Source organism: Bombus flavifrons, chromosome 18 (genome assembly GCF_040668555.2).
Source record: "Bombus flavifrons isolate JBK064 chromosome 18, iyBomFlav1_principal, whole genome shotgun sequence".
In the NCBI taxonomy this organism is placed as follows: Eukaryota; Metazoa; Arthropoda; class Insecta; order Hymenoptera; family Apidae; genus Bombus; species Bombus flavifrons.
The window spans coordinates 1,506,344-1,531,989 of NC_138459.1; the positions used below are offsets into that span (position 1 = coordinate 1,506,344).

Sequence of the window (25,646 nt, forward strand, 5' to 3'; positions counted from 1 at the left end):
ATGGCCCACCAGGAGAAGATGAGCGATATGGACAAGGACAACTATGAGTACTGGAAGACGATAACGGAAGTTTCTATGGTTTCCCTGGGCTGCTGGGATGCGGTGGATCCAGGATTGACTGCAGCAGAAAGGGCGAGATCTGAGTACGTCAAACTGGATAACAAGGCGCGTGCATATATTTCCCGGCACGTTCGCCCCGAGTATCTCGCGGACATTAGAGGCCTGAAAACAGCGAAGGAGTGCTGGAAAGCACTGGAAGAGATCCATGGGAGATCCACATCAATGGACATTGCCTTGTGCGTGCGGGAACTGGGCACTATCGAGAAGACTCCCAGCATGGATATCCTCGCGTATTGTGGAAAAATTCAAGTTCTATTTGACAAGTTGTCTAAAGCCGGTATTAAATTTGAAGATAACGTTGTGGCATCTTTTATTTTGACTGGACTTGCGACAGATCCAGATTATTCGACCTATGTCAGAATAACAAAGATTGATAAGGATCTGACCTCGAGGTCGGTGAAGGCCGACCTCCTACTCGAAGAAAAAAGAATTAATGCGGTTGCGGAGTTGTTCGAGCTAGGCAACGCGTTGGCACCTAGAAGGCAATGGAAACCCAGGTCAGTACCAAAACAAAGATGGCGCGAAGCCGAAGAGCAGAGACACAAGTGATCAAAGATGTTACAAATGTAGAAAATGGGGCCACATTTCGTACCAGTGTCGAGGGGAGAAAGGAGATAGAGAAGACAGGGCCAACCTTTGAAAGTGTTTCGCGATTCAGATTTTGCAGGATGTTCAGTAAATAGAAAATCTAGGAGTGGGTATGTTTTCATACTTGGTGGTGCAATATCTTGGTTGTCGAAGAAGTAACCTATCATATCTCAGTCGACTTATGAAGCAGAATTTGTAGCAATGCAGGAGGCAGCAAGGGAGACTGTGTAGATATCCTTACTGTTAAGGGAGTTGGGTCAATTGTCATATTGTCCCCGCTCATGCAAAATTTTCTGTGACAATATTGGAGCTATTTCATGGTCCAAGGATGAGGTAGTCGCTAAGAGTTCTAAGCATGTTCAAGTTCGTTACTTCTATGTTAAGAATTGTGAATCAAAGGGTATTTTAGATTATGTTTATGTGCCAAAATGTTGCAGATATCCTTACCAAAGGTTTAAATAGTATTAAGACTCAGTGTTTTACCAAAGCTATGGGGCTTGCAGAAACTATAATCAAAGGGGAGTGTTGAGATAAATGTCAGGTTGGTATGATCACTAGTTCCTTCGTGCAGAGTTGGTACGACTATTTCCGACTCTCTTCTGTTTTCCCGTTCGTCATGTGCTTTTTTTATGTGAGTATCCGGTGTGTTGTAATGGCTGTACATGGTGGTGAAATACAGAGTATACAAAACTAATCTGTGTGAATCAATTAAATATCGAACCCCAAACCTATTGAATAACAGATAAAACAACAAAAACGTTTTGCAGTATATTGGAGTATAATATGTATAGATCAGAAAGTAAGAAACTTTTAACTTAAAACAAGCTTGTTGAAATGTTGAAAAAGTTGAATTTTCATGTCTCAAAAATATTCGGACACTTATAAATTGATAAAAATATTAAAGTGGCAATTTTATATCAAAGTCTAATAATAATAACATGTTTTAAACAGTTTAATATGTTGAAGATTATTTTTTTATTAGTAATCGATGCTGTATTTTATTGCTTTGTTAGAGGAATTTATCATTTTTGTTTAGTGTCTATTGTTCTTGTTTACTAATTCTCACATATGGCCGTACATGCGTTAAGAAGCTCGTTATCTTAGTTTGGTAACTTAAATTTGTAATGTATTGTATATTTGTACATATTACATATAATATAATAGCACATATAACATATAATGTAATTACATTTATAATGTAATTACAATACATTACATTATATGTAATGTATACATATAATGTAATGTATTTGTACATTTTTCTTTGATTTATGTTCCAATACTAAAAAAAATTTTTTAATATAATAAACTGCTTAAAACATGTTATTGAATAAAATATTAAACTTTTATAAAAAATTACTATGTTAGTTTTCTAACATTAATTTACGAAGTGCCCGAATATTTTTAACATATCAAATTCAGTTTCTTTTCAACATGAAACAACAGTTTGTTTTAAGTCAAAAGTTTTTTACTTATGATATCTATATACTATATACCAATATACTGCAAAACATTTTTGTTGTTTTATCTGCATCTATTTCTGATAAAGAACTCAAAAATTGAAGTTATGCTATCGTCCGAATATTTTCAAGACTAACTGTATGTGTGTATAGTATATGTGCACATATATAGTATATAAGTAGTATGTTATATTTTATAGGTATGGTATATATATATATATACATATACATACATACATACATGCATGCATACATACATAGTGATAGTATATTCGTGTTGAGAAAAACAAAAATGACGCATTTGTAATATAGATTATACATGTCATGCCATAGTTAAATATAAGTATGGCGCAGGGCGGTGGCATGTGTTGTGTCTTGTCACTATTTCGATCGATAATTATTTTGAATATTCAAGTCGATCACTTAATATCACCTACTTCTTGTGTTAATGAATTTTGCTCATCTTTTCTCTTATACATTACCTTTTAAAGACTGTCTTTATTACGTCCACAGAAAGGAAGGTTGACTAGATAGGATAAGGAGATTGAGGTTATATAAGGTTTTCGTTTTGACAGACGCGAGGCGCGAGCTCCGATACCCGTGGTGGGATGGTAAAGGAGGCGATTAAAAAGTCGAACAGCAGAGAACGACGTTGTCGTTAGTTGAGTGGACTAGTTCAAGTTCGTAGCTTGCATATTTTATTGGATTTTAGTGTTCTTGTTATCCATTATTTATTTAGTGCTATAAAAAAATTGCTTGTGTCAGATAACAGATAAAGTGAACGATTCGAAATGGATGATAAAAAAACAGGTCAGTGTATAAAAGATAAGGATTTTGATTCAAATAGTTTTTATTAAATGTAATTTAATGTTACAATTTAATATAACGAACTGTTTTTTTATATAATTGTATATGTAACAAGAACAACTGGTAACATATTATATGTATATTTATAGAATTTATATTGATTTTGATATATTTCTTTTATTTAAATAAAATGATATATGATTTTTATAATTCTACTTCTTTGTCATGTATAACTGTGAAGTGTTGATGAGCTTTATTCAAATTCTCTTTTTCTATGTTTCATTTATTAGAACACATTGTCATGACACCAAAATGTAAGACTGCAAATTCTACAACTCTTATAATAGAAAGGCAGGCTTTAGAACCCCCAACAGAAAATGGAAATGAAAACAATGTTCATATTGCTGGAGGAGATCACAAAGGAATAGTTATTAATAAACAAGCAGTTGCTGGTACATAAAGTTCTATCATTATTTAATATATTAAAAACAATGTTAATAGACAAAATGTTATCAATATTACAACATTAATGGAATATTATATCATAAAATTTTTATAGTTACAAATGGTGAAATTCATCCAGCACATCTTTGCTTACAATTCAGAGTATTCTTAGTGAGTGCTCAAAGTGGAAAACATACACAAGAATCTAGAACTCTTCAGTTTTGGTTTGTAGATACACTTTCAGAAGCCGAACACCCAAGTGTGGCACAAGAATTCTTCAGAGAATTAGTTACACCTCAAGAATTTCCAAGAGGTAAAATTTATTTAAGTAGTTGATAACATATAAATTATAATACTGTCTATAATCTATAATTAAACCATCAAGTTTTTATATATAGAATATTGATCTATTATAGTATATAAGTATAAGGTAGTTCTAATTTTGTTAAGCATTACATATTGGTAAACAACAATAATCTATTTTTATATTATCATTCTGAAAGAGTATATAGATTATTGTTTCAGGTAGTGAGAACACTATTATAACTATAAAATGATTAAAAAATAATATGAAATACAAATAAATATTTTCTAATATAAAAACTTTTTTTGTGCACTTATATTGCAATAGTACAATTGGGTCACCAGATATTTCTCTCAATAGTACTATAGTAATATGTAATTATAGTATATTTAATTCCAGTAAGCTATATGGGTTTGTTACAGATTATGTTGGATTTATCAAGAAAATAATGAAACTAATGTTGCATAAGTATTCTACAATTAAAAAGATAGAAGTAGAATTAAAACAGCTTGAAGAACCTGTTAATCTTCCAACTAGACCATGTAAGTACAATATTACAATTCTCTTTAATTTTACAATATCTTTTTAATTTTATTTATGTTTTATTTAAATTTTTGTATAGTTTAAGTAATATTTTTCTTTGTAAATGATATCATATAAGCTAACAAGTAACAACTAAGTGTTCTAGTTGAAAACATCATTACTTATATACATATCATACTTCATAACTGTATTAATTGTTTAATTTCAATGTTAAAAAATTATTCTCAGACAAATTTACTGATATATTCATTTAATCATTCATGAAAATTATTTTACACACATACTTCTTTTACATTATTAAAATAACTTCGAAGTAAAGAGTAGTACCAAGATTTATTTGATTTGATTCATTGAACTAAGTGATCTTTATTGAAAGATATTGGAGCAGTGTGTCTCAAGTATACATTACAACTGAAACTAAAGGAAATGTATATTTAACATTTGTGCTGCTCATGTTACTTGTATATATGTACATGTTCATTCTATATGAAATAAATGTGTTATTTTTAATTTCTGTTATTCACAGCTGATACTGGTCATATACTGTTCACAGTTCTTCCATATAAGAAAATTAGTTGGAAATCAGGTTGGAGATTATGAAGAAATTACATATTTTATTACGATTTATGTTTTTTGATATTTTATATGCAGGCTATTATATAAAATACAATAACAATTGAATATTTGCCGGTCAAAAACTTGAAGAAAAGTTTCTCATAGAATTTCTTTATCTATTTAGTTTTATTCTAATTTTATCGAATTTATTGCTATTTACTTTATTAGTGATAACTAGTGATAAACATATGTATGTTGGAAAAATAGTGCAAAAGCTTTTAGAAAAAATAAGTAAATATAAAAGCTGTTTATCTGCACATTGACCGGTAAATACATATTTTATTGGTTCATGCAATATAGTAGTTATTATAACAACATTGGCTTAACATGATTTTTTCGCATTAATCCAATATTAAACATTTAATATATATTTTAGTGTTTATTTTACTTAATAATGAAAACAATCATTTGTGATTATTCAATTTGCTTCTTCTCCTATAAAATATGGATTGATTGACTAAAAAGAAAAATTGGATATACACCATTAGAGATATGTACATATCTTATTCATGAAGTATATCATGTTTGTAATATGAATGCATGATTATGAATGCCATAATATTGTTATTTTGTTTAATTCGAAATTTTAACACGATGTAAAACTAATTAAGTTAAATGATAAAAAATAATACTATACATTTGAAAGTAATATAATCAATTATTATGTCTAAAATATTATTATTATTTGTAAAAAAAGTATATTTTTTAAGCATTTCAGAAGATTTATTTACAGTTTAACATATACATATTAGTAATTTTATTATACCATATGCAATACTCTTTATTGTTACTTTGATCTTAGTATAACATTAATGTGTCTATAAATAGTATTCATGGTCACTTACTACCATATAAAATTTTTAGACTTCATTTCTATGTTATCAATTCTACAAAAAGTATTAGTAATATGAATTACATTTTTATTCTAAGTTTGATGTCACATATGTTTAGCACACACAAGTAGATACACAAAGGCTGTAGTTCATTTTATTTATAAAAAAACTGAAAAATTTATCACAAATAATTTACTTTTTAATGAGCATTTATATATATTTTGCAGAATCATGAAATATATTAATGGAATGTGATAATATTTAATTTTTTTGTTTGACAGTATCAACAGATGAAACAGTTATTGGTCAGGTAGTTGAACTGACTTTAGAAAAAGTGTTGGAACTTATTGAATCTGCTTATCCAAATCCAATTACCGTGACTGATATAGCAAAGTATGATTTTTACTATAAGAATTTTATTAATTATTTTTGCACGAAAATGTTAATGTAATTGTAAATAATGTGTGGTAATTATTGTAGAGAACATGGTTGGGATTCTTCTGCTGTCGAAATAAAATTAAAAGAATTACAAGAGAAGGGTGTTGTTAAAGCGATGGAGCATGGAGCTTTTACTAGAGTTGTACACCAAGATACCCAAATTCAAGTAAATTTTATTTTTACTATTTTGCAGTAAATTTATAGTATAGTGTCGATGCACTATTTCATGTATAATTATTTGTGGTAATTAATTATTGGACATTATATATGAAAAATTATTGTATCTCTTTTCTTACCTTTTCTTAGGTTGTAAAACAAATGCCAACAATGGCAAGTGCAAAACAACCTACTATAGCAATTATTACTGCACAGTATTGTGAAAAGTTGGCAGTTGATTCTATGATTGAAAACAAAGAAACATTTGTTCGTTATACTACTGTTGGTAAGATATATTTCATTTAATAACTCATAATTATTCACATAGATTTTATGAATTAATCTTCAATTATATGGCAGAAGGAATATAAAATAATATGATATGATAATTTATTTTCAAGATACAGGTTGCTGTTTATATTTTAATATTAAATGATTAAATGTAAAGAAATGATATTGTCAAATTTTAAGATCAAAGCAGACTTTATTTACGTTTTTTTACGTTATTTAAGGTCTCTTTATCTTTTTTAGAAGTTAATGTATGTATAAGAAATTTCGAATTTCAAGTATAATTATGGAGCTTTTTAGTGTATTAAAGAATTTGTATTAACTAGTTTGCATTACGGTATTATAATTATAGTATCATATATTAGTTGGCGGTAAAGGTACAAAATGTACTGCCTATATATATATGTATATGACAAAGCATGAAACTTTAGGTACGGCAAGCTCACCTGATGCGACAGATGGAGTACCGCGAGTGACATGTCGTTTTGGTAAAGTAATTTGTAATATAGTTCCTCTTTCGTGTCAATGTCCTTTAACGTTATAGCTTGCCAATTGCTTGTATTCAAAGCAATGAAGTGTCTCAATGGCACTACGCTGTGAAAAATACATATTATTAGATATTTTTATTAAAATACTACTTCGACGATGCCGCAGAAACAATATACATACCATATTGCTGTGTTGTAATGAAATTCATTCAGATTATCATCTCATGTATCATGTCTTCATCTTCAACCATTTACTTTCTCAGCAATATTAGCAAATTAAGTTAAATTTATAGCACACACATATTGAAGCCCAGTGCAGACATGCGACTGTTGCCGTTACGATCTTGCTACGATCACATGTCCTTCTTTGCTGTGCCTGTTAAGGACATGGTTGGGTTTCCATGTTGGGATTACTGTTAAGAACAGTAAAGATAAGCATATGATTGTAACACAATCATAACAATGAAAGAGGCACGTCTGCACTAGGACTAAAGGGGTATGGTTCAGAACTATCACAGGTTATATCTTTTGTTCATGTGTTTTTTGTTTATGTGTTTTGTTTGTATAAAAGATACTGTTATATCATTTTATTTCCTTCTACTTAAGACTGGTATTAACTTCTTTGAATTATTACTTCCATTTTTAAAACAAATAACTAGTTAACACTTACAAAACTAAATTTTATTTTCCGTTGCTTTTAACACAATTTTTATATATAAATAAATTTATAATATAATGATATTAATATGTGTAATATATATATGCATTTTACTGTGTATTATTATCTAATTAATCCAGTACTAAATACGCAATAATATATTATACATTTTTAATTATTATTATATGTACGTTTACACATACATTGATTACATGAATATAAATGTTTGGAAAATACTGAATTATTTGTGGGATGTTAGTTCAATTAGTAACTTTTTCTAAAAATAGGAAGGGTGTGCAGGAATTAAATGATAAATTTTAGAACTATATTTTTTATACCAAATACAAATGTGTTATAATAGTTATTTATCACTTCTTTCATTTCAACTAAAAGAAAGTTATAAAGACAAGTTGATAAGTTTTCGGTGTCATCGCTAGGAGTTTATTTTCGCTTTATTTCTTATTGATATTCTCATACCGGAAACTTCTCAATCTGCCCTTGTATTTGATATACTGATAAATATATGAATTACTTATATTTATATCTAGTAATAGGTACTGAACACAATTGCATCTGTATGGAATGAGTCATTTTTAATCAATTTAGTCACAACATATATACACAAATACAATACCAGTTTTTTAATAGTAGCACAGTGCACATGTATCATACACATATTTTAAAATTACTAATGGTAGAGGATTATTTCAATGCAAAATAAGATTATTTTTGTTATAGGTGAGTCAAATGTTTACACATTAGGTAATATTGGTGCACACAGAATTGTATGCACAAAGTTACCCACTGTAGGTCATACAAGAGAAGCAATGACTGCAGCAGGAAATACAACTACCAGATTATTAGGTAGCATTTAAATTGTTCTTGGTTTAGTTATAATTGGTATGCTTGATTATAATCAAATATTTTACCTTTTCTGTAGGTACATTTCAGAAAGTTGATTTCGTTTTCTTAATTGGAATTGGAGGAGGTGTACCACATTATACAGATTATAATAAACACGTGCGACTTGGTGATGTGGTTATATCTTATCCTATTCCTCTTAATAAAAAGTATATTTATGTTTATTGTGAAAGTGCAAAGACAAATGAGAGTGGAGATTATCATTTTGAAACCAAAGAATATTGCCCACCAAATTTATGTCTTCAAGAAATTGCTGTTAATCTTAAAGATCAGGTAGGTTGTTACACTTTTACGCCTAATGCAGACGAGCGACTTTTGCTCGCGCGATATGGTTGGATCATATGTCTTTTTTTTGTTTTCCTAATTACGAACATCAAAGACAGGCATATGATCGCACCGATATCGCGCGGACAAAAGTCGTTCATCTGCATAGGTCCTTAAATTTGCAACAAGAATCTAGTACAGTTATTAATGATTCTTATTAGTCAGAGAATGAGACAAATCCTCCATGGCAAACGTACCTGAAGGAAGGTTCAGATATTTTAACTAACCAGACGGAGCATGATTTTAAACCACCTCCACCAGAGTCTGATAAGTTATACATGGCTATTGGCGAAAGAGATGTTATTGAAGTTGCACATCCTACTGCACCTGCAGATGCGGCGAATAAAAGGTTATTGTTGTTTAATATGTTATTTTTAGTATATAAGATTATTATTTTTCAGCATATAGTCATAATTATGACCTAAGTAAATATACATGTATATTTTTTTAGTTATACAATCTTATAAAATCTTCAGCAGTGTTTCCCGTTTCAAATATAGTAAATGTTGATAAAGGGCACTTAACTTTAACATATATTGTGAAGGATACTCTCCTGAGTTGCCTCTGGAAGGTTTTAGCCACCGCTCGTTATTTCTTAAAAGGTTACTAACAAAAAAGAATTTATAAAAAGCAATGTATGGTAAAGAAATACTACACGCGTTGATCGCTCGCTCTACTCGTTCGTAAAAATCTAGTCCAACCCAATTTCAATTCTACATATGTGCAAGGAATTTTTAAGAAAAAAGAATTTTGTTTAAAAATCGGGCCTCTTTTGTCTGTAGAATTGATATTGGGTTGGATTAAATTTTTACAAGCGAGCAAGCAACGCACACAATGTTTCTATCAAATGAAGACTGGGATATAAACACGACTATCGCGTCGGTTATAATCACATACGTATATTTACATATAGGCATACATATAGGCAGAATACAATGTACATAGTAGTAGTAATATATTTCTGCCAATAACTTTTTGAGGAATAACGAGTGACGATTAAAACTTTCTGGAGATTCACACTTAAGGTGAGTGTCCTTGATAATACATGTCAAGATGAAGGTCATTAATGCTAGGTCCCCTTTTGTCAACATTTATCATTATGTTCTTTTATGTCCAGAACAAATGGCTGTCCACGAATTCACTTAGCACCTGTAGCATCTGGCAGACATATTGCACGCGATGATCAGCTTAGACAGAAATTTGCAGCCCGATTTGGAGCCCTTGCCTTTGATGCAGAGATGGATGCTGTAGTCGAAAGTATTTTGGGTAATTGTCGTGAAAGTTTTGCCGTTATTCGAGGTATTTCTGATTATAAAGATGGCTCTCGTATAAAGGAATGGCAGCCTTACGCGTCCTTAGCTGCTGCTAGTGTAATGAAATCTATTATTTGTGCTATGGACCCACCTACTAATGTGTAATACACAATTTCTGATGCTCGTTTTATTTCATTCCGGACAGCATTTTATGCGATAGTTGGTAAAAGTATCATCATTTCGTGTCTTTTATATCGTATCGTCGATTTTTTAGTGCAAAGTGGACCAACTTCTTTTATTGGTTAAGAGCAATCGTTGTTTCAATTAGCGCACAAACAGCATAATTCAGAATTACTTAAGGAATAGCTTATTCTTCTTTTTTCTTGTATTTTTTAAGTCGTATTTAATGTGATATGGATCAGTTATTTACTTGATAAGCAGGAGAAAATAAGATCGTGACCAAATATATAATGGTCATAAAGTAAGATGCACCAAGTGCATTTTAATTATTTAAAAGAATTGTGGTTAGTATGAATGATTTTAATCTAGTGACTTTAGAATCAAGGACAATTCAATTTCACGTTTCCAAATCGTTTTCAAAGAATTTCCAAACTGCTAAAAAAATGGAATATGTATATGATTGATAAAAGTGCTAGCTTACTTTTAAAATTTATTTCAACATGGCTATTTGAAAAATATTTTTACAATTTTTATATCTGAACATAACTTTTCAATATTATTTAATAATATATTTATAACATCGATGCTTCGATTATTGCTACACTTATTCATTTCCTAACGTATTATAACATCAATTTTATATAATTTGATGGAATATTAATGTATGGTTTTGCAGAATTATTTATATACTCTTTGTACTTTTCATATTTCGCTTATTGCCTATTGTATTTATTTAAGTATAATATCGAGAAATTTATGTACTCAAGAAAAATCAGTTCAATGATTCTAAAACTGGTGCCATCTTTATCCTTTTGAACACAAGATCATCAAAAAATTTTTACACAATGCATTTTTTTGAAATGAAAGAACCATACTTTTGATATAATTACGTAATTTAAATTATAGCAATGAGGCTCTTGATTATCGAATATTAGCAGACAGGATCCGAAATAACGTAGGTATGGGAACCACAGAAAGCTTTAAATAAAGTCTCGGTATAGTCAGAAAAATAATTTAGATATAGAATATGATATCTAAGAGTAAGGGCAGAAAGTACATTTGGCAGTATTTATCTGATCACAATCAAATTATCGTTCAAAAAGTAATTGTCCTACAAACTATTATATGTTTGTCAGAGTATATTACCATTTCACACAAGTCTGTCCGCTTTCCCCATGAAGCGTATAATAAATACATCTATACATTCAAATTTGATGAAAGGAAGAAATATAAATAAATAATGCCGCCCAAAACTTTAATCGTATTTCAAAGGAGATTAAGAATTTGATCTTAATAGTTATATTATTAATTATTATTATAAAATATGTTTACTTTCTAACGTGTTATGATTTTGAATGAAAGATGTATGATTTTGAAACAAACATAGATTTTTGTTTCTTAACAAATTTTAATTTGATTTCTGAGTTATGGCAAAATATTTGCATATACAGGCTGTGTCCTCTAGGATTAACCACTATTTTTCAGATATTTCTAATAATTCGTCAAAGAAATGTTTTGAACAAAAGTTAGTAAAGTTAGTAAGTAAGGTTCACTACACATTTGAATATTAAAAATTTCCAAAAATTTTATCCAATAAAAAAGTCAAGGGTACCATATGTTTTGGATTTCACGTAGTTGTAGTTTGCGTCAAAATGAATTCAACGGTCTACTATACAATGACTTTGAGATGACTTTGCATTCAGAAACTAATAAATTAAACAAATCTAACAATAACAATCATACCGTTTTGCATTACACGTTACAATGTACTATTACTAAATTTCTGATTTTCAGCTCATTTCAAAGTCATCTCAAGGTGATAGTATAGTAGGTCGTAGATTCGTCTTGATGTCAATTATAATTCTGTCAAGTCCAAAATATATGGTGCTATCTAAGGAAGTCAACAATTTTTTGGAAATCTTTAATATCCAAATGTGTAGCGAATTGAAAACTGATTAACTTTTGTTCAAAAAATTTTTTGGTAGATTGTCGAAAATGCCTAAAGGATGGCGTTTAATCTTAGATATATCCTGTATAGAATATACGCTATATAAAATATAGTAATATTAAAAACATGTACATATTTATATTATAATAACTCATTTCTAAATTATGAAATATTTTGTTTTAGTATATGATCTGTGAGTGCAGAAAGCATTATATTTATTTTTATAATGTTCTTTTTAAAGTTTATTATTATTTTGCTATTACATTGCTGTCGCTACTTTGACATTTGTAAATGTACATCTATTTTGTTTTTACTCAGAATTCTTAACATAGACCAATTTTTATTCAACTAAAATTATATAATTAGCACTTTAACATAAATGGTAACATGGAGAAAAGATGTTCGTCAGGATATGTAGAAATGCTGGATAGAACTCATTTTTCTTCTGCAAAGTTTGTTAAAATGTATCTATTGTTGTTACAACATATTTAAAATCTGTTACAACTTTATAGTTTATCTTTTTGTACTATATTTAAAGACACGCATAATTTGCCATGTACATATTTTGTATATTTATGAAATAGATCGTCTTTACATATTTCCAAATGATAAGCAATCTGCTACAGATGGTTGTGATTACATGTTCGTGCTTCATTCTCTTAAAATTAGCTTAACTGTTTCCTCTTCTTGATATTGCATATTCATATATTCTGATTGTATAGCCCTACAAAATCAAATTGTTGATACATATAATAAATCAGTACACATTCTCATATACTTATGATATACTTACATATATACATATATACTTGTTTACTAACAATATATAATATTTATATGTTTTTATTATCATTTTATACAATTATTATTTAGAAATGAGTATGAATTTTAGAGCCAAAAGAAGTACATGTGGAATTTCACTTTTACGATGGATAGTTTATGAGATATCAATACATACATAGCCAATATTATTAAATTATATTTGTATTTTAGAAGTAACTATTTGTGCATATATATGTATGTATTTCAAAAGATATCGTTTTTTAAAATTATTAGATAGCGTTAATCAAAGATTTCACGGTCATTGTATGTACAAAATAAGGCTTTCATTTTTCTATATATAGTTTTCTTTGTTGCTTCTGTGCAATATATTGTTGCATCTTGCACATATAAATTCTTTCCTTATTTTAAATCGTACTTTTCTATCTATTTTCTTTGATTCTATCCCTTCTATCACGTTGCCAAAGTAGATTATCTCTATGATAAATAATCCAAAGTCTGATTTTAATAGATTTAACAAAATTTTATCAATTAACCGAATTATTATGAATTATGCATTTTTCTAACACAGAGTATAAAAGTAATATAAATATTTTAAATTTGATAGATTTGATTTTCAGTTTTGTTCTAACTTCTTTGGTGCGATTAAACGTTTGGGCGATGATATATGCACCAAATATATTAAAAATTGTACAATTAATTAACATTAATTAAAGTGCCAATGTGTTCAATATATTTGGGTAGTGCAGAAATAAGATAGGTTTTTCTGGAAGATGAACGAATATCTTTATGTTATTATTCAATTCTATCTCGATGCATTTGGTTTATCACTACTGTAATTTATTTGGTATTAGAAGCAATTGCTACAGTAATAATTATGTATAATAATATTCGGGAAGTAATAAGTTTTTTCTTTCGAGAATGTTTTATTCGTTTATCTTCTAGATTAATATTACTGTCGTCTGCATTAGAGACCAACATTACTGAATTCTACTGCCTATTTGAAATTCCAATATGGATATTCAAATACTTGAAAATTGTTTTAAAAAGAATTCGATAATATCTAAGCTTTGTTAATAACTTTAAATGTAATTTCCTCGCATTTTAACGTCTTTATAGATTCTAAAGCACAGGGTAGTATACGAGAACTCTATATTTAAGTGACATTGAAATATTCAATTCGAGCATAAATCTAAAAACTTAGGAAAGTAGTATATATACATTTAAATATACCTACATACGTATCGTTGGTAGCATTAAAACCTTCCAATTCTAACATCATGGTGATAATCTGCAAATTTTACAAGTGACATTGATCGAGTTTCTTCAATGATACTTGACCGCTAATCAAAAGTCATTATTTATTTATTTATTTATTTATTTATTCATCCGTTACATTTGAAACAATTACATTGTTTAGTGCGTTCCACTGAACCGTTAAAATACGTCTAGGGAATTTTACTTGCCTTTCGAAAATGCTATTTTATATTGTTTTAAATATATGTGCGCGTGGATGTGCAAACAGAAGAAAAAGATAAAGATGTGTAAAAGATTTCTAACGGTAGGGGGGGGGGGGGGCTCAGGTCAATTTAATCGATGAAAAGTATCACTTGTTGCGTAGAAGCACATTTTTAAGAAAATTCTATGAGATATAGAGAGTATCAGCTATCAAATATATATGTACGTATTATAATAAATATAGTCAAATACGTATAGGTATATATCTTTATTTCAAATATTTAGTATATAATACATAATATAATATATAAATCGTGAATTCTATTACGTGGTGAAACATTAAATTCAATTTACCTGATAATACAGATTCCTATGTAAGGCCTAAAATATTACGTACGAAAGGAACAGAACTTTGTTACATATTGTGTTTTAAGCGACGAGGTTGTCAACTTCGAGCTTCCAAAATATCTATGTATTTACATATATTTACGTTAGTATTACGCGCTTTCAACGCTAGTCGCACTATTGTGTTTTCCGTCTATTTATATGTAGGTATGTTTTAAATTGCAAATACTACTGCATACGCATACATATATAGTGTATAACTACGTCCATTTAATTTATATTTCAAAGAAATTTATTAGCATCTATAATGAACATATAATCGCAATGGATTTCAATTTTGTCCGTTCAGGAAGGTGATTTTGAATATTAGCATCTCATTTCGATGTCTAAGCCACAGAAATTGTTTTCTCCATTATTTCACGCCATTGCTTCACAAACTGAACGTTTGTACGATTCCAGTTTAAGAACTGGCAAATGTACTTGTGAATGCTTATTTAGTACATAGTGTGCGATGAAGTGAGCTTGAAGACTTCAGAAATGAAAAATCTATGCTTTTAGCTTGTAATCCGAGTAGTCTTCCGGCCAAAAAATCATTAATCATGAATGTCTTTAAGTAAGACCTTGGCATTTGAGTTTTGGTGTTATCTGTCTCGAATACGAAAAAATGCCCGATATGGTCAGATGGTAAAATGGGTATTACCAAAATGTTTTCACAATACGTTTCTCTGATATCTTTCTCTAATTTAAGTAAATACATTTATTATGGAAAAGCTATGCATATATGTGTAAGATAAGTCGAGTTGTTTTACAAATTTTCGAATGTTTCTTTACCAGATACGAAACTGTTTTGCTTTTTTATTTGTCGTTTTTCTTTCCTTTCCTTTTCTCCTGATCCTTTTTGTTAACTGCTTTTTCCTTTTGCGTTTTCTATTTTTTTTTTTTTTTTTATCAAGATTAGTCGCTTCTTTAGGGACTTTTAATTTGTTTCTAACGAATTGATATTAAATTCATTCTCTTATGATTAAGAATTATTCACTTGAATCTAATAAACACCTAAACCTAACAAGATTCCATTAGAAGTTATTATTAGGTAATTTTATTTTACAGTTTACATTTTTCTCAACGATAATTTTACAATTTGATTTTTCTAAAATAGAATGTTCACCTACATGTACTTCGTATCACGTTCGATTATCTATATATTGAGCTTATATACAGGGTGTCCTAATATTGATAATAAAACCAATACATAAAATAATAAGTGGAAAATATAGAATAATTTTCTTTTCTTCTGATGCTTTGTTTTCGAGAAATAAATGTAAAATGTTGAATAATATTTTTCGTTTAAAACCAAGTTTTCAAGAAAATAGATTCTGAACATGTGTAGGTCAGAATTGGCCTGGTATAGGTGTAATAGATTAATTTTCAAATTTTTACTTGGAAACGAAGCGTTTTCCGAAAAAATATTATTTTACATTTTTAACTTATTTTCATCTGTAGAGTGGCCTTTTATCGATTATTCGTTCCTATCTAGCCTGAAAGTAGACAAGATTAAATATAGTTGACATATGTTCAAGTTCGATTTTTTTGAAAGCAGGCGTCATATGAAAAAACCTTTTTCTATATTTTCCATTTGTTTTTTCGCCTAGAATCATTTCCTTGGTCGATTGTACTACCAATAATGAGACATCCTGTATACAAATATTAGAATTTATATATTTAGATGCCATTAATTTCGCGAAATTAATTTGTACGTATTGTTACTTTGAAATAAAATTTTCTAATATTGCACTGGCTATAGAGTATTTAAAGTTACGAATTATTCGACAAATATTCTGGTTGTACCCATTGCCAATGGTGTTTTGCTAGGATTGTAATGTCTACAGGGGAAAAGTAAAGAAATTGTATCTAATAGTAAGTTACTTCACCGCGGAAGAGAAACTGTGATACTATCTGGACTTTTCTGCGTGAAGTAAGATAATACGTGGAAAGAGCCATAGCATTTGATTTTGTTACGAAATAGATCGTTAAGGAAGTATTGTAAAACTGAAAAACAGAAGAACGAACGTATCGCTGAAGTCTTATTAGAAGAAGTTCGATAGAGATACATAGTAAGCTCTGGAAGCAAAGAACCAAACAGTATCGTATACTTTTGTTTATTGCCAGCATTTTTTACTACAATTAATTTTTTCTTAAAAATGGTGATGACAATTCTGCAATAATATTGTACGTAAAAGTGTTACACATGATGTGTTTATCAAGTAAAATTTGATATTTAGTTGCATACAATCTGTACAGTAATAAATTGTCTTTATCGGTTGAATGATTAGAAGAAATTTCAACTTTAGATCTTATTGCATGTTTTAACATATTAATATAGTAGAAATATATATTAGGATTGATAAATAATTTTTTAAAAACAGTTTAAAATATAAATACTTTATAAACACATCGTGTAATTTATGTTTTTCTGTAATGCAATGTTGCAAAAACTGCATGTATTGTTATGTAACTCTTATGTAAGTTATAGACAACTACTTTCAGTTTAGATTAACGAAAACTTTTCGTGCTGTAAAATTCAATTTTATGTAATAAGATCTCTGGTATTTGATGGCCGAAAAATCGTTTCAATAAATAGAGGTCCATTGTTCTTATGTTTATCAACATATTCATGTCCAATTAAGATTCCTTTATAGTAATTCCAATTTCGCTATAATTAATCTAAATATCTTCAATAGTTTGTTAAAATAGTTTGGCAGCATTGAAACTTTAAGAAGAGATTAATTTCTTTCTTTATAGTGGTTTCTTTATCTTTAATCTTTTATAACAAATGATTTACAGAAAGTGATTAACAAGCCGGACAATAAATTGTATATACTTATGATGAATTTTTTACCAATTATTTGCTTTCATATAATTCTTGTATGTTCATGTCATACGTTAGTTTCAATACTGAATCAAATATCTAAAACCAGATTATCTTTATTCATCTAAAATATTTTACTATCATCATTTTACTATCTCTTTACGTTACTCAAGTGTAACGCACCGATTTTGATAAAATTTTATAGATACAGAATATAGTAAAAAATATAATGATGACAATGCACCAATTTTGTATCTTTGAACGAGAAACAACAGATTTTTAAAAGGTCTATTTTCTTAAGTAACACGTCAAAAGTCGTTACTGTTCCGTTAATATTTCTTGTCGACATTTGTTTATGTCGAGTATACATTTAAACTCAGAAAATGGATAAATCAAAATTTTGATTTTTCCCTATTCAACGAATATATTTGAATTATTATCGAAATTTGCTTATACGAACTATTTTCCACAAGGGTGGTCTGTATTGTTGCATTCTATAGTAAGCGGCGCACACGGGTGGTCATTTGCCATAATTGGCCTGGATTTATACAAAGATGCTATAATGCACACCGCCTGTTGACATCAGTTCTCTGTCTTGAATAGATTCCCACATACTTTAGAAAATACGTTTTCAACACCTGCTTTGACAGCTGTTTTTACCTTCTTCATATTATACAAATTCTATTATACAAATTATATTATACAAATTATATTATACAAATTATATAAATAAAAGAAATACGTGTTGAATATTTTTGCTATGGTATGTGTCTTGTAAGTTTCATCAGAATCGGTATGTCACACTCGAGTGATGTTCCTTGTTAATGACATTTAATTCTAAATGTTTTTTAATTACAATTGCTATTTAATTACAGTGAAATTTCATGTATTTTTATCGCGCTCATACATGTTGTTATTAGAATACAAACAGTTGCAATAGTTTCAGAAGTTCTGTTTCTTAATTTTGCGTAATTTTAATGAAACAAAGAAACTATTTATTTTTGTGTAGACTATCAAAAACTCATATATACAGCAAGTATCTCGTATGATCAATTGCTGTTTCTCTCTTTTTCCTACACATTTCTTTCTATTTTTTATATTAAGGATTTCAATTTCCGTGCAATATATCATATACTCAAAGTTGATGTGTTTAGACAATAAAATCAACCTGTTAAATAATTTATTTTCATACTTAATGTTAAATTGTTTTAGTAAACTAAATCGTTCAACATTTTTATGTGGAAATACGTGAACTATTATAATTTTTCACATTTAACAACTTGTAAAGATATTAGGAAGACACAGTAATTTAAATTTATTAAGCAAAACATAAAACACCAGATCTTTCTATGAATTCGATGAAATTAATGTGAAATGCTTGATTAGAATACATTGATATTCAAAATTAGAGCATGATCTGTAATTTATTATGATACGCGACATTTGATCAGTCTTCTAGAAATTGAGAGGTATGAAATTTTGAACAATACGTTTCCCTTTCATTTTTTTCTCTAATTTCTCTCCTTATCAGAATTCTTTCAGTTGGTAATTCCTTCAACTGCAAATCACGAAAAACCGAGGTAAACGTTATTGTTATTATCGTTAGTCGTGAACACATGTTGTATTTTATTTCATTTTACAAATAACTCAGACACATGTGTATTTATTTCTCTTGTTCATCCGTAACCATTCCATCTTTTTCGGTCGTATCCTTTTTTTGATTTTCCTCTTCGACTTTTATAAATGGCGTCACTGTCAATTTTTGCAATTCTTGCGCATTTTGCTTGTTTGACTTACCATACTTATTCCACGGTTGTTCTTTTGATGTTCCAAAGATCAAGCATATAACAGTCCCGACGATAGAATTAACAGCAGCTATGATGAAAACTAATCGCCATTGCGATACAGTTTGCTGAAAAAGATAATGTAAATGATAAAACGATATTTCAAATAATTTTATTTTTTAATATAATGTGTATATATTGGTCTGTAATATAAATCTGTCTGTTTGTATAATGGTCCGTTTTGCGAAATTTTAAACAGTTTCAAATTACAAATTTACAGATTATTTCTTACTATATTATTCCATATTATAATGTTTATACAATGTTGTAATTTGTTGTAAAATGTTATATAAATATTATAATAAGGAATAGCATCGTTTTAAATTTCAGAATAATGTCATTTTACATTTAGCATTGATTTTTTAGTTTTATATACTTTTACATAGTATTTCTATTGGGTAAGTATCGTTTTTTAAAAATATTTATCCATATATACTGGATCAAAAAAGTTTCCATACAATGGAATCTTTTTTAATGTTAGTAACTTTATTATTTTTATAAATTATAATTCGTTAGGAAAAAATGTTTACAAATCTATTGTAGAATTGGAATAAATTAATTACGAAATTCTAGTCTGGTGTATGGAAACTTTTTTTATCTAGTGTATAAACAATATTAATTTGTATTTAATTTGGTAATTTTCAACGAACCAAAGGCATTTCGCTATAAGTAAAGAGTGTTTAAGAGGGAAATAATTAAAGGTAAGCAATTATACGTACAGGAAATTAACACTTAGCCAACTGAATAGGGAGATCTCCCCTTTGTGAAGAACATAGCTGCATGACCAAACGGGGAGATCTCCCTTTTTGACGCGTTTTCGTTTTTTGTTGTTGTTCTTATTATCAGTTATTGTTTACCTGGAATTGTTCCCAATTAATTGCGCCACTTTTTCTGCTTTTATAAAGTACAGTATATAATAAAATACACCAATTTAGTGGTGTTAAAGTTTATTAAAAAGTTACACTATCAGTTATGATTAAATAAAGTTATAATGGAACGATACTACGCTGTAAAAAAATATTAAACTGCATTATGAATTTTTAATTTCACGTTCAAGTCGTGTTATTTATCTTTACTCATCTTTGATGTTTTCAATTTTACCTATATCTTTTTATACTTTTAATACATACTTTTAATTTGATGTTTTCTATAAACAATATGTGGAATCGTTAAATAAAATTATTACCGCAAATATAATTAATCGCTTAAATAATTTCTAGACTTCTTTGTTTTTCAAGTAGTGAATATTAGTCGTCGATACTTGGAAAAATGCGCGGTGGACAGCGTACAGGTTGGCTTGTCCGAGCGCGGTGAAAACGTATAGCTCGCTGTGGCGCGCGTGCTTGGCTAAGTGTTAATCCTTTGCACTGCGAATTTTATTTCAATTTCGTTACCAGCAGCTCCCAACGCTTTTAAGTGTTTCATTTGAAATTTACTTTAACTAAAAATAAGAAAATTTAAATAAATAAAGGAAGAAACATATTCACTTAACCCTTTCGCTTCGGCAGTTCACTCTCACTGAATGGTATACGTGGTTGCTGTATACATGTTTTCCTAAGTCTTAAATAACAATAATTCTTGTAAGAACCGTGTATGAAATATCGTTTCACTGTCAATGGATTTAACAGATTTTTTAGCACGAAACAGTATACGATCGTTTGGATGTTTGCAATATATTGCGTAAAACGTTTTGATATAGTTTCAACAATGAGTAACTTTTAAGAAGTGATTAATCCAATATATCGATAAATTCAACAGAAAATGTTCTGCCGATAACGAGAAAATATATTATTGACTACAGATGGCACTGATATATTCCCGATATATGGGGTACCGAACCCAGGATTCGTCGCGTGGTCGCCGCCTACAAGCGGCGCTCGTACCCACAGGTCATCTCGCGGGCGCCGCCTATAAGCGGCACTCGAAGCGAAGGGTTAAATACCAGTTTTATTCACACTATTGTTGTATTTTGTAATGTTTTAGTGTATGATATATCTTGAAACAATTTCCAGGATGCAATTCTGGTTTTCTTTCGCACGTTTCATAAAAGAAAGGTGGACATTATTTATTTACTTTATTTTTTTTTAATACAATTCTAAATGTTATAAAAATAGAACGATAAAAAATTGCAAAGATATACCTGTTAATGAAAAATGCATCAAAATATGCGTTATCATGTATCTTATCATTATATTTGTCATTATGTTTTATCTCAAAGTGTAAAAAATGAAAATAAAACCATTTATCTCACAAATACCTTCGACTATAACAGAATTGATTCTTTCGTTCATTCTTTTCGCATTATCACTGTTTATATTGACATATACTCTAGCAATTTTTTGTGTTTATATTTTTCCATATTGAAGTTAGTTAAATATTTGAAAAGTATTAGAATTTAAGCATCGTAATATCTGATCATTAATAAAAAAGTAATTATTAAAATTTTATGATTTAAAATTTCACATGAATCATATTCTGTTATGTCGGAATTTAGTTTAAAGAAAATGTAAACATGTGTGCAATTTTTAGGTAACTTTTGAAACTAGCTTATCGAGTATGGATTAGTTGAGATAAAATCTCGAATGCTGCATGGATTATTATATCCATGCTGTTGCAAAGGACTAACCTATATTCGCATAAGGCAAAATAGAAAATTACTTTATATTCATACTTACGTTATTGTTCGTCAAAATACCAACCACTGCTGGCGAAATGAATCCAGAGGCTATTACTATCATTCCGCAAAATCCAAGAAGAATACTAGCATAATTCGGACTCAAATCCACAAAAGTCGCCAAGGGACCAGCGGAAATCGCACCAGTTACAGTTGTTCCCGCCATCACGAAGACCACTGCGAGCGTCGGATGACATCCGCTATAGCCCAAAGCCAAGATGAAAATCCCGTGCATACCAGTGCATACGAACAAAGCCAGTTTTCTAACGTTGGTTAAACTCATTTTGTTGGTACGTATGAGCCAGTCGCTCATGATCGAGTAATAATACGAGAAAATCATTCTTAGTATATGCGGGGCTCCAGACAAAAGTCCAGTCTGCAAACAAATTTTCATTATTGATTAGTAAACTGCCGAGCAAGTTTAAATAATAATAAATAGAGGTTTATTTCATCATCTAAGTAATCTAAATATTGAATACGTTACTGAATGAGAAATCTATGCAAATCAATCTCATTTTGTAGCTGACAGACAAAAATTAATAACAATATATATATATATATAAATATAGTAAATAATTGTCTTTTTGGCTTTGCTATCACAAGATACGTAATAGAGATTCCTCTCTATATATGTATTAAGTTGTCTGAAAAGTTTCTTTCGTTTTATGAGGAAATAATAGACGCACAACGTTTTTTGTTTTATATTATTTTGTCGAATTACGTACGATCCATTTTATTTTGTTGAGATAAACACCGCGATATTTCACAGACTTGGTTTCACGTTTGTATGAAGGTGCACTGTTGTGAAAAACACGTTTGCGAAAGACAGACACTTTCCGGATAACCTAATACATATTGTATATGTTATCTACAGATTCGTTTTTTCTCTGAAACTTAATCTTTTAATCGTTCACTCAGAACCACTACATATATCTTATACGCTGTATTGAGCAAGACATTATTTAGAATATTATAGCAAGATAATTATTTAGAAATGATTTCAATGATCTTGAAACATGTTGTCAAGGCCATCATTCTCAACAACTTTAGTCAATTTTAGTCTCCAAGATATTTGCGACAAACTTTTGTTAAATCTGTCTTACGAATATTCATTGTGGCGTGTATTTTGACGTAGGCGAACACGCTTAACGGTGACCATATTCCTATTAATATAACCTAACCTACACAATAAAGGTGTAAAATTAATGGGTTATAGATTGCACTAAATTTATGTGTAGCAGTTAATGCTATCGTAGAGATTTCAATGTTATTGAAATCTATGAGGAAGCCACACTACTAAATAATTACTTGCTGTTTTCGACTACTGAAGAGAATTAAAGGGAATTGATAAAAAAATTGTCCATTCTCAATAAGATAACGATAGACCTCATATACCGATGAAGAGTGCACTCAAAGTAGTGGAGTTTAGTTGAAATTTTCAATTTTACCCTCTAGCCTTGTTCCAAAAATGGGATATTTTAAAGATTTATTTTTGTTGATATCATCGTATTTCGTGAAGGAATTCATTTTCAGAAAGGAAGACAAATTTATCAGTAAAGAGCCGGTGAGAATGCTGGATAACAAAAAATTATCGAAAGGAACAGTGGTTATGTTATTGAAAATTAAAGTAATAGTTCTATAAATATGAAATCTACATTTTATGTCATACTTTATAAAATTATCACTTGTAGAATGCTTCAATTCGACACAAAACGTTTTAAGCATTCAAAATTTTAATAGAATTGTAATAAATAAATAAGCTATTTACGAAATTATGTTTCAGAGGATATGTTTTTACCGCATTGATATTCCATCCGTGAATGAAGTTAAAGTAAGTTGGAGCTTGAGTCATTAGGGTGAGAAAGCCCCACGCTCCACTCCAGTGAGCTGCGATTGTAACCCAAACTGGACCAGATGTCAGTATATGTTTCCAAGGTATAACAGTTTGTTTTTCGTCGATCGAACTACCAAGATGTTCCAAAATATATTTTTTCTCTTCGTCAGATATTCGAGGATGTTGCTGAGGTGAGTCGTGTATGAGGAATAGCCAGAAACAGTACCTTGGAATTATTTCTTATGTCAAGATCTGTTTTTTGTAGTATAAAGAATATTACAGTATAGTATAAAGTATAGTATAGTGTAGTATAAAGAATGTTATATATTTTGGTAAGATTATCCTCCCAGATTAACCACCAATTTTTAGTCATTTTTTATAATCTACTAAAAAAATGTTTTGAGCAAAAGTTAGTAAATTTCTTATACACTACACATTTGAATATTAAAAATGTCCAAGAACTGCCTTTTTCAATAAAAGCGGAAGCTGACGTTAAAGCAAATTTGACGACTACTATGCTATGATCTTACCAAATGACTCCAAGTAATGATGTTATATAAAATGCAGTACCCCAACCGAATGTACTACTAACAACTGCGCAAAGGGGGTAAGTTATAGCAGCACCGACAGAACTACCTGAAAAGTGACATATTTAAAAATCTGTCGTAGGGCGGAACCATTAGCAGTTTTTTCTCTTAAGAAATGACTTCAGTCGTTATGATACGAGTAATTAAGAATTAAAACGTTGAGAGTACAGGTGGATTAGTCCCACTACACAATATACTTGATAATTTGTCGTCTACAATAAATGTGAGCACAAATTAGTGTAACAAGTAATTTTGGTATAGTAGCTAGATCTGATTTGGAAGAAACGAATGTCTTCATTTCTGTATGATTAATACAGTTTATTAGAATAAATTAATACCGTAATCTCACATTCAGAAAGATGTGGTTTAGTCCACTTTTCCTCTCAATGTCTCAATTATGATCATAAGAAAGACCACTTTAGATTTCGTAACTAAAATTAGTTAATACTAGAGTTATATGATTACAAATAAATCACAGTATACCTGAAAGACAATAGTTGCTCGTATTAGGAAAAATCGAGAATGTAGAATGGAAATAAAAATTTCAATAGGAAAATTCTCGAAAAATATCGACATAGGATTCTAGATTCTATATATCAGAATCTGGTATATAGACAATTAACTTTTAATATACATATAAAATTAAATTAGTTAACTTTCACTGCAATTGTCTTTTTTGCTATATTACCAAGATAACAAAATTTAGTGCGTCAGTTTTAAGTTCAATGCATTTTTTCTGACAGAAGTCTCAAATCCTTTTGATATTTCATTATTTTAAAATAAGAATAAAAATTTAGAAAACATTTCTACTGTAAATAACAAACGTTTCTATCATTTTTTAATCGAACACTTAAAATATGTTTATATGTATAATATAATAATTATTATGT

The 25,646-nt window shown here is 29.3% G+C and overlaps 3 protein-coding genes across 7 annotated transcripts in view; 2 read left to right on the forward strand and 1 right to left on the reverse strand.

Annotated features, from left to right (window-relative positions):
• On the forward strand, positions 1-669 carry LOC138189155 (uncharacterized). The gene has a single exon (XM_069131305.1). It carries the CDS (start codon positions 1-3, stop codon positions 667-669), a length of 669 nt encoding a protein of 222 aa, XP_068987406.1.
• Positions 38-12,786, forward strand: LOC138189096 (uncharacterized). 3 transcript variants are annotated; one of them, XM_069131250.1, is made up of 15 exons: positions 38-169; positions 233-818; positions 2,744-2,978; positions 3,266-3,427; positions 3,535-3,732; positions 4,146-4,265; positions 4,793-4,852; positions 5,996-6,107; positions 6,195-6,318; positions 6,459-6,594; positions 7,028-7,084; positions 8,481-8,606; positions 8,683-8,936; positions 9,149-9,336; positions 10,105-12,786. In XM_069131250.1, exons 3-15 carry the CDS (start codon positions 2,960-2,962, stop codon positions 10,403-10,405), a joined length of 1,857 nt encoding a protein of 618 aa, XP_068987351.1. In that variant the 5' UTR covers positions 38-169; positions 233-818; positions 2,744-2,959; the 3' UTR covers positions 10,406-12,786. The 3 variants fall into 3 exon arrangements, with proteins under 3 accessions (XP_068987351.1, XP_068987352.1, XP_068987353.1); XM_069131251.1 differs by lacking the exon at positions 4,793-4,852 and having other exon boundaries at positions 38-818; XM_069131252.1 differs by lacking the exons at positions 4,793-4,852; positions 7,028-7,084 and having other exon boundaries at positions 38-818.
• Positions 7,171-25,646, reverse strand: part of LOC138189097 (sialin) — a 23,022-nt gene continuing 4,546 nt past the window's right edge. The window contains exons 5-9 of one of the 3 annotated variants that reach the window (XM_069131255.1): positions 24,700-24,805; positions 24,134-24,395; positions 22,337-22,711; positions 19,615-19,729; positions 7,171-7,190 (exon numbers count right to left, since the gene is read on the reverse strand). In XM_069131255.1, coding sequence (XP_068987356.1) covers positions 7,186-7,190; positions 19,615-19,729; positions 22,337-22,711; positions 24,134-24,395; positions 24,700-24,805 — 863 coding nt within the window. In that variant the 3' untranslated portion in view covers positions 7,171-7,185. Of the gene's footprint in view, positions 7,191-12,860; positions 13,093-18,699; positions 19,730-22,336; positions 22,712-24,133; positions 24,396-24,699; positions 24,806-25,646 lie in introns of those variants that run through there. The other 2 variants (XM_069131254.1, XM_069131253.1) reach the window with 2 other exon arrangements.

Coding starts and splice junctions, on each gene's coding strand:
- LOC138189155 (XM_069131305.1), top strand. CDS start 1: ATGGCCCACCAGGAGAAGATGAGCGATATGGACAAGGACAACTATGAG.
- LOC138189096 (XM_069131250.1), top strand. Junction 6,319..6,458: donor ACCAAGATACCCAAATTCAA/GTAAATTTTATT, acceptor ACCTTTTCTTAG/GTTGTAAAACAAATGCCAAC. Junction 7,085..8,480: donor GCGAGTGACATGTCGTTTTG/GTAAAGTAATTT, acceptor TTTTTGTTATAG/GTGAGTCAAATGTTTACACA.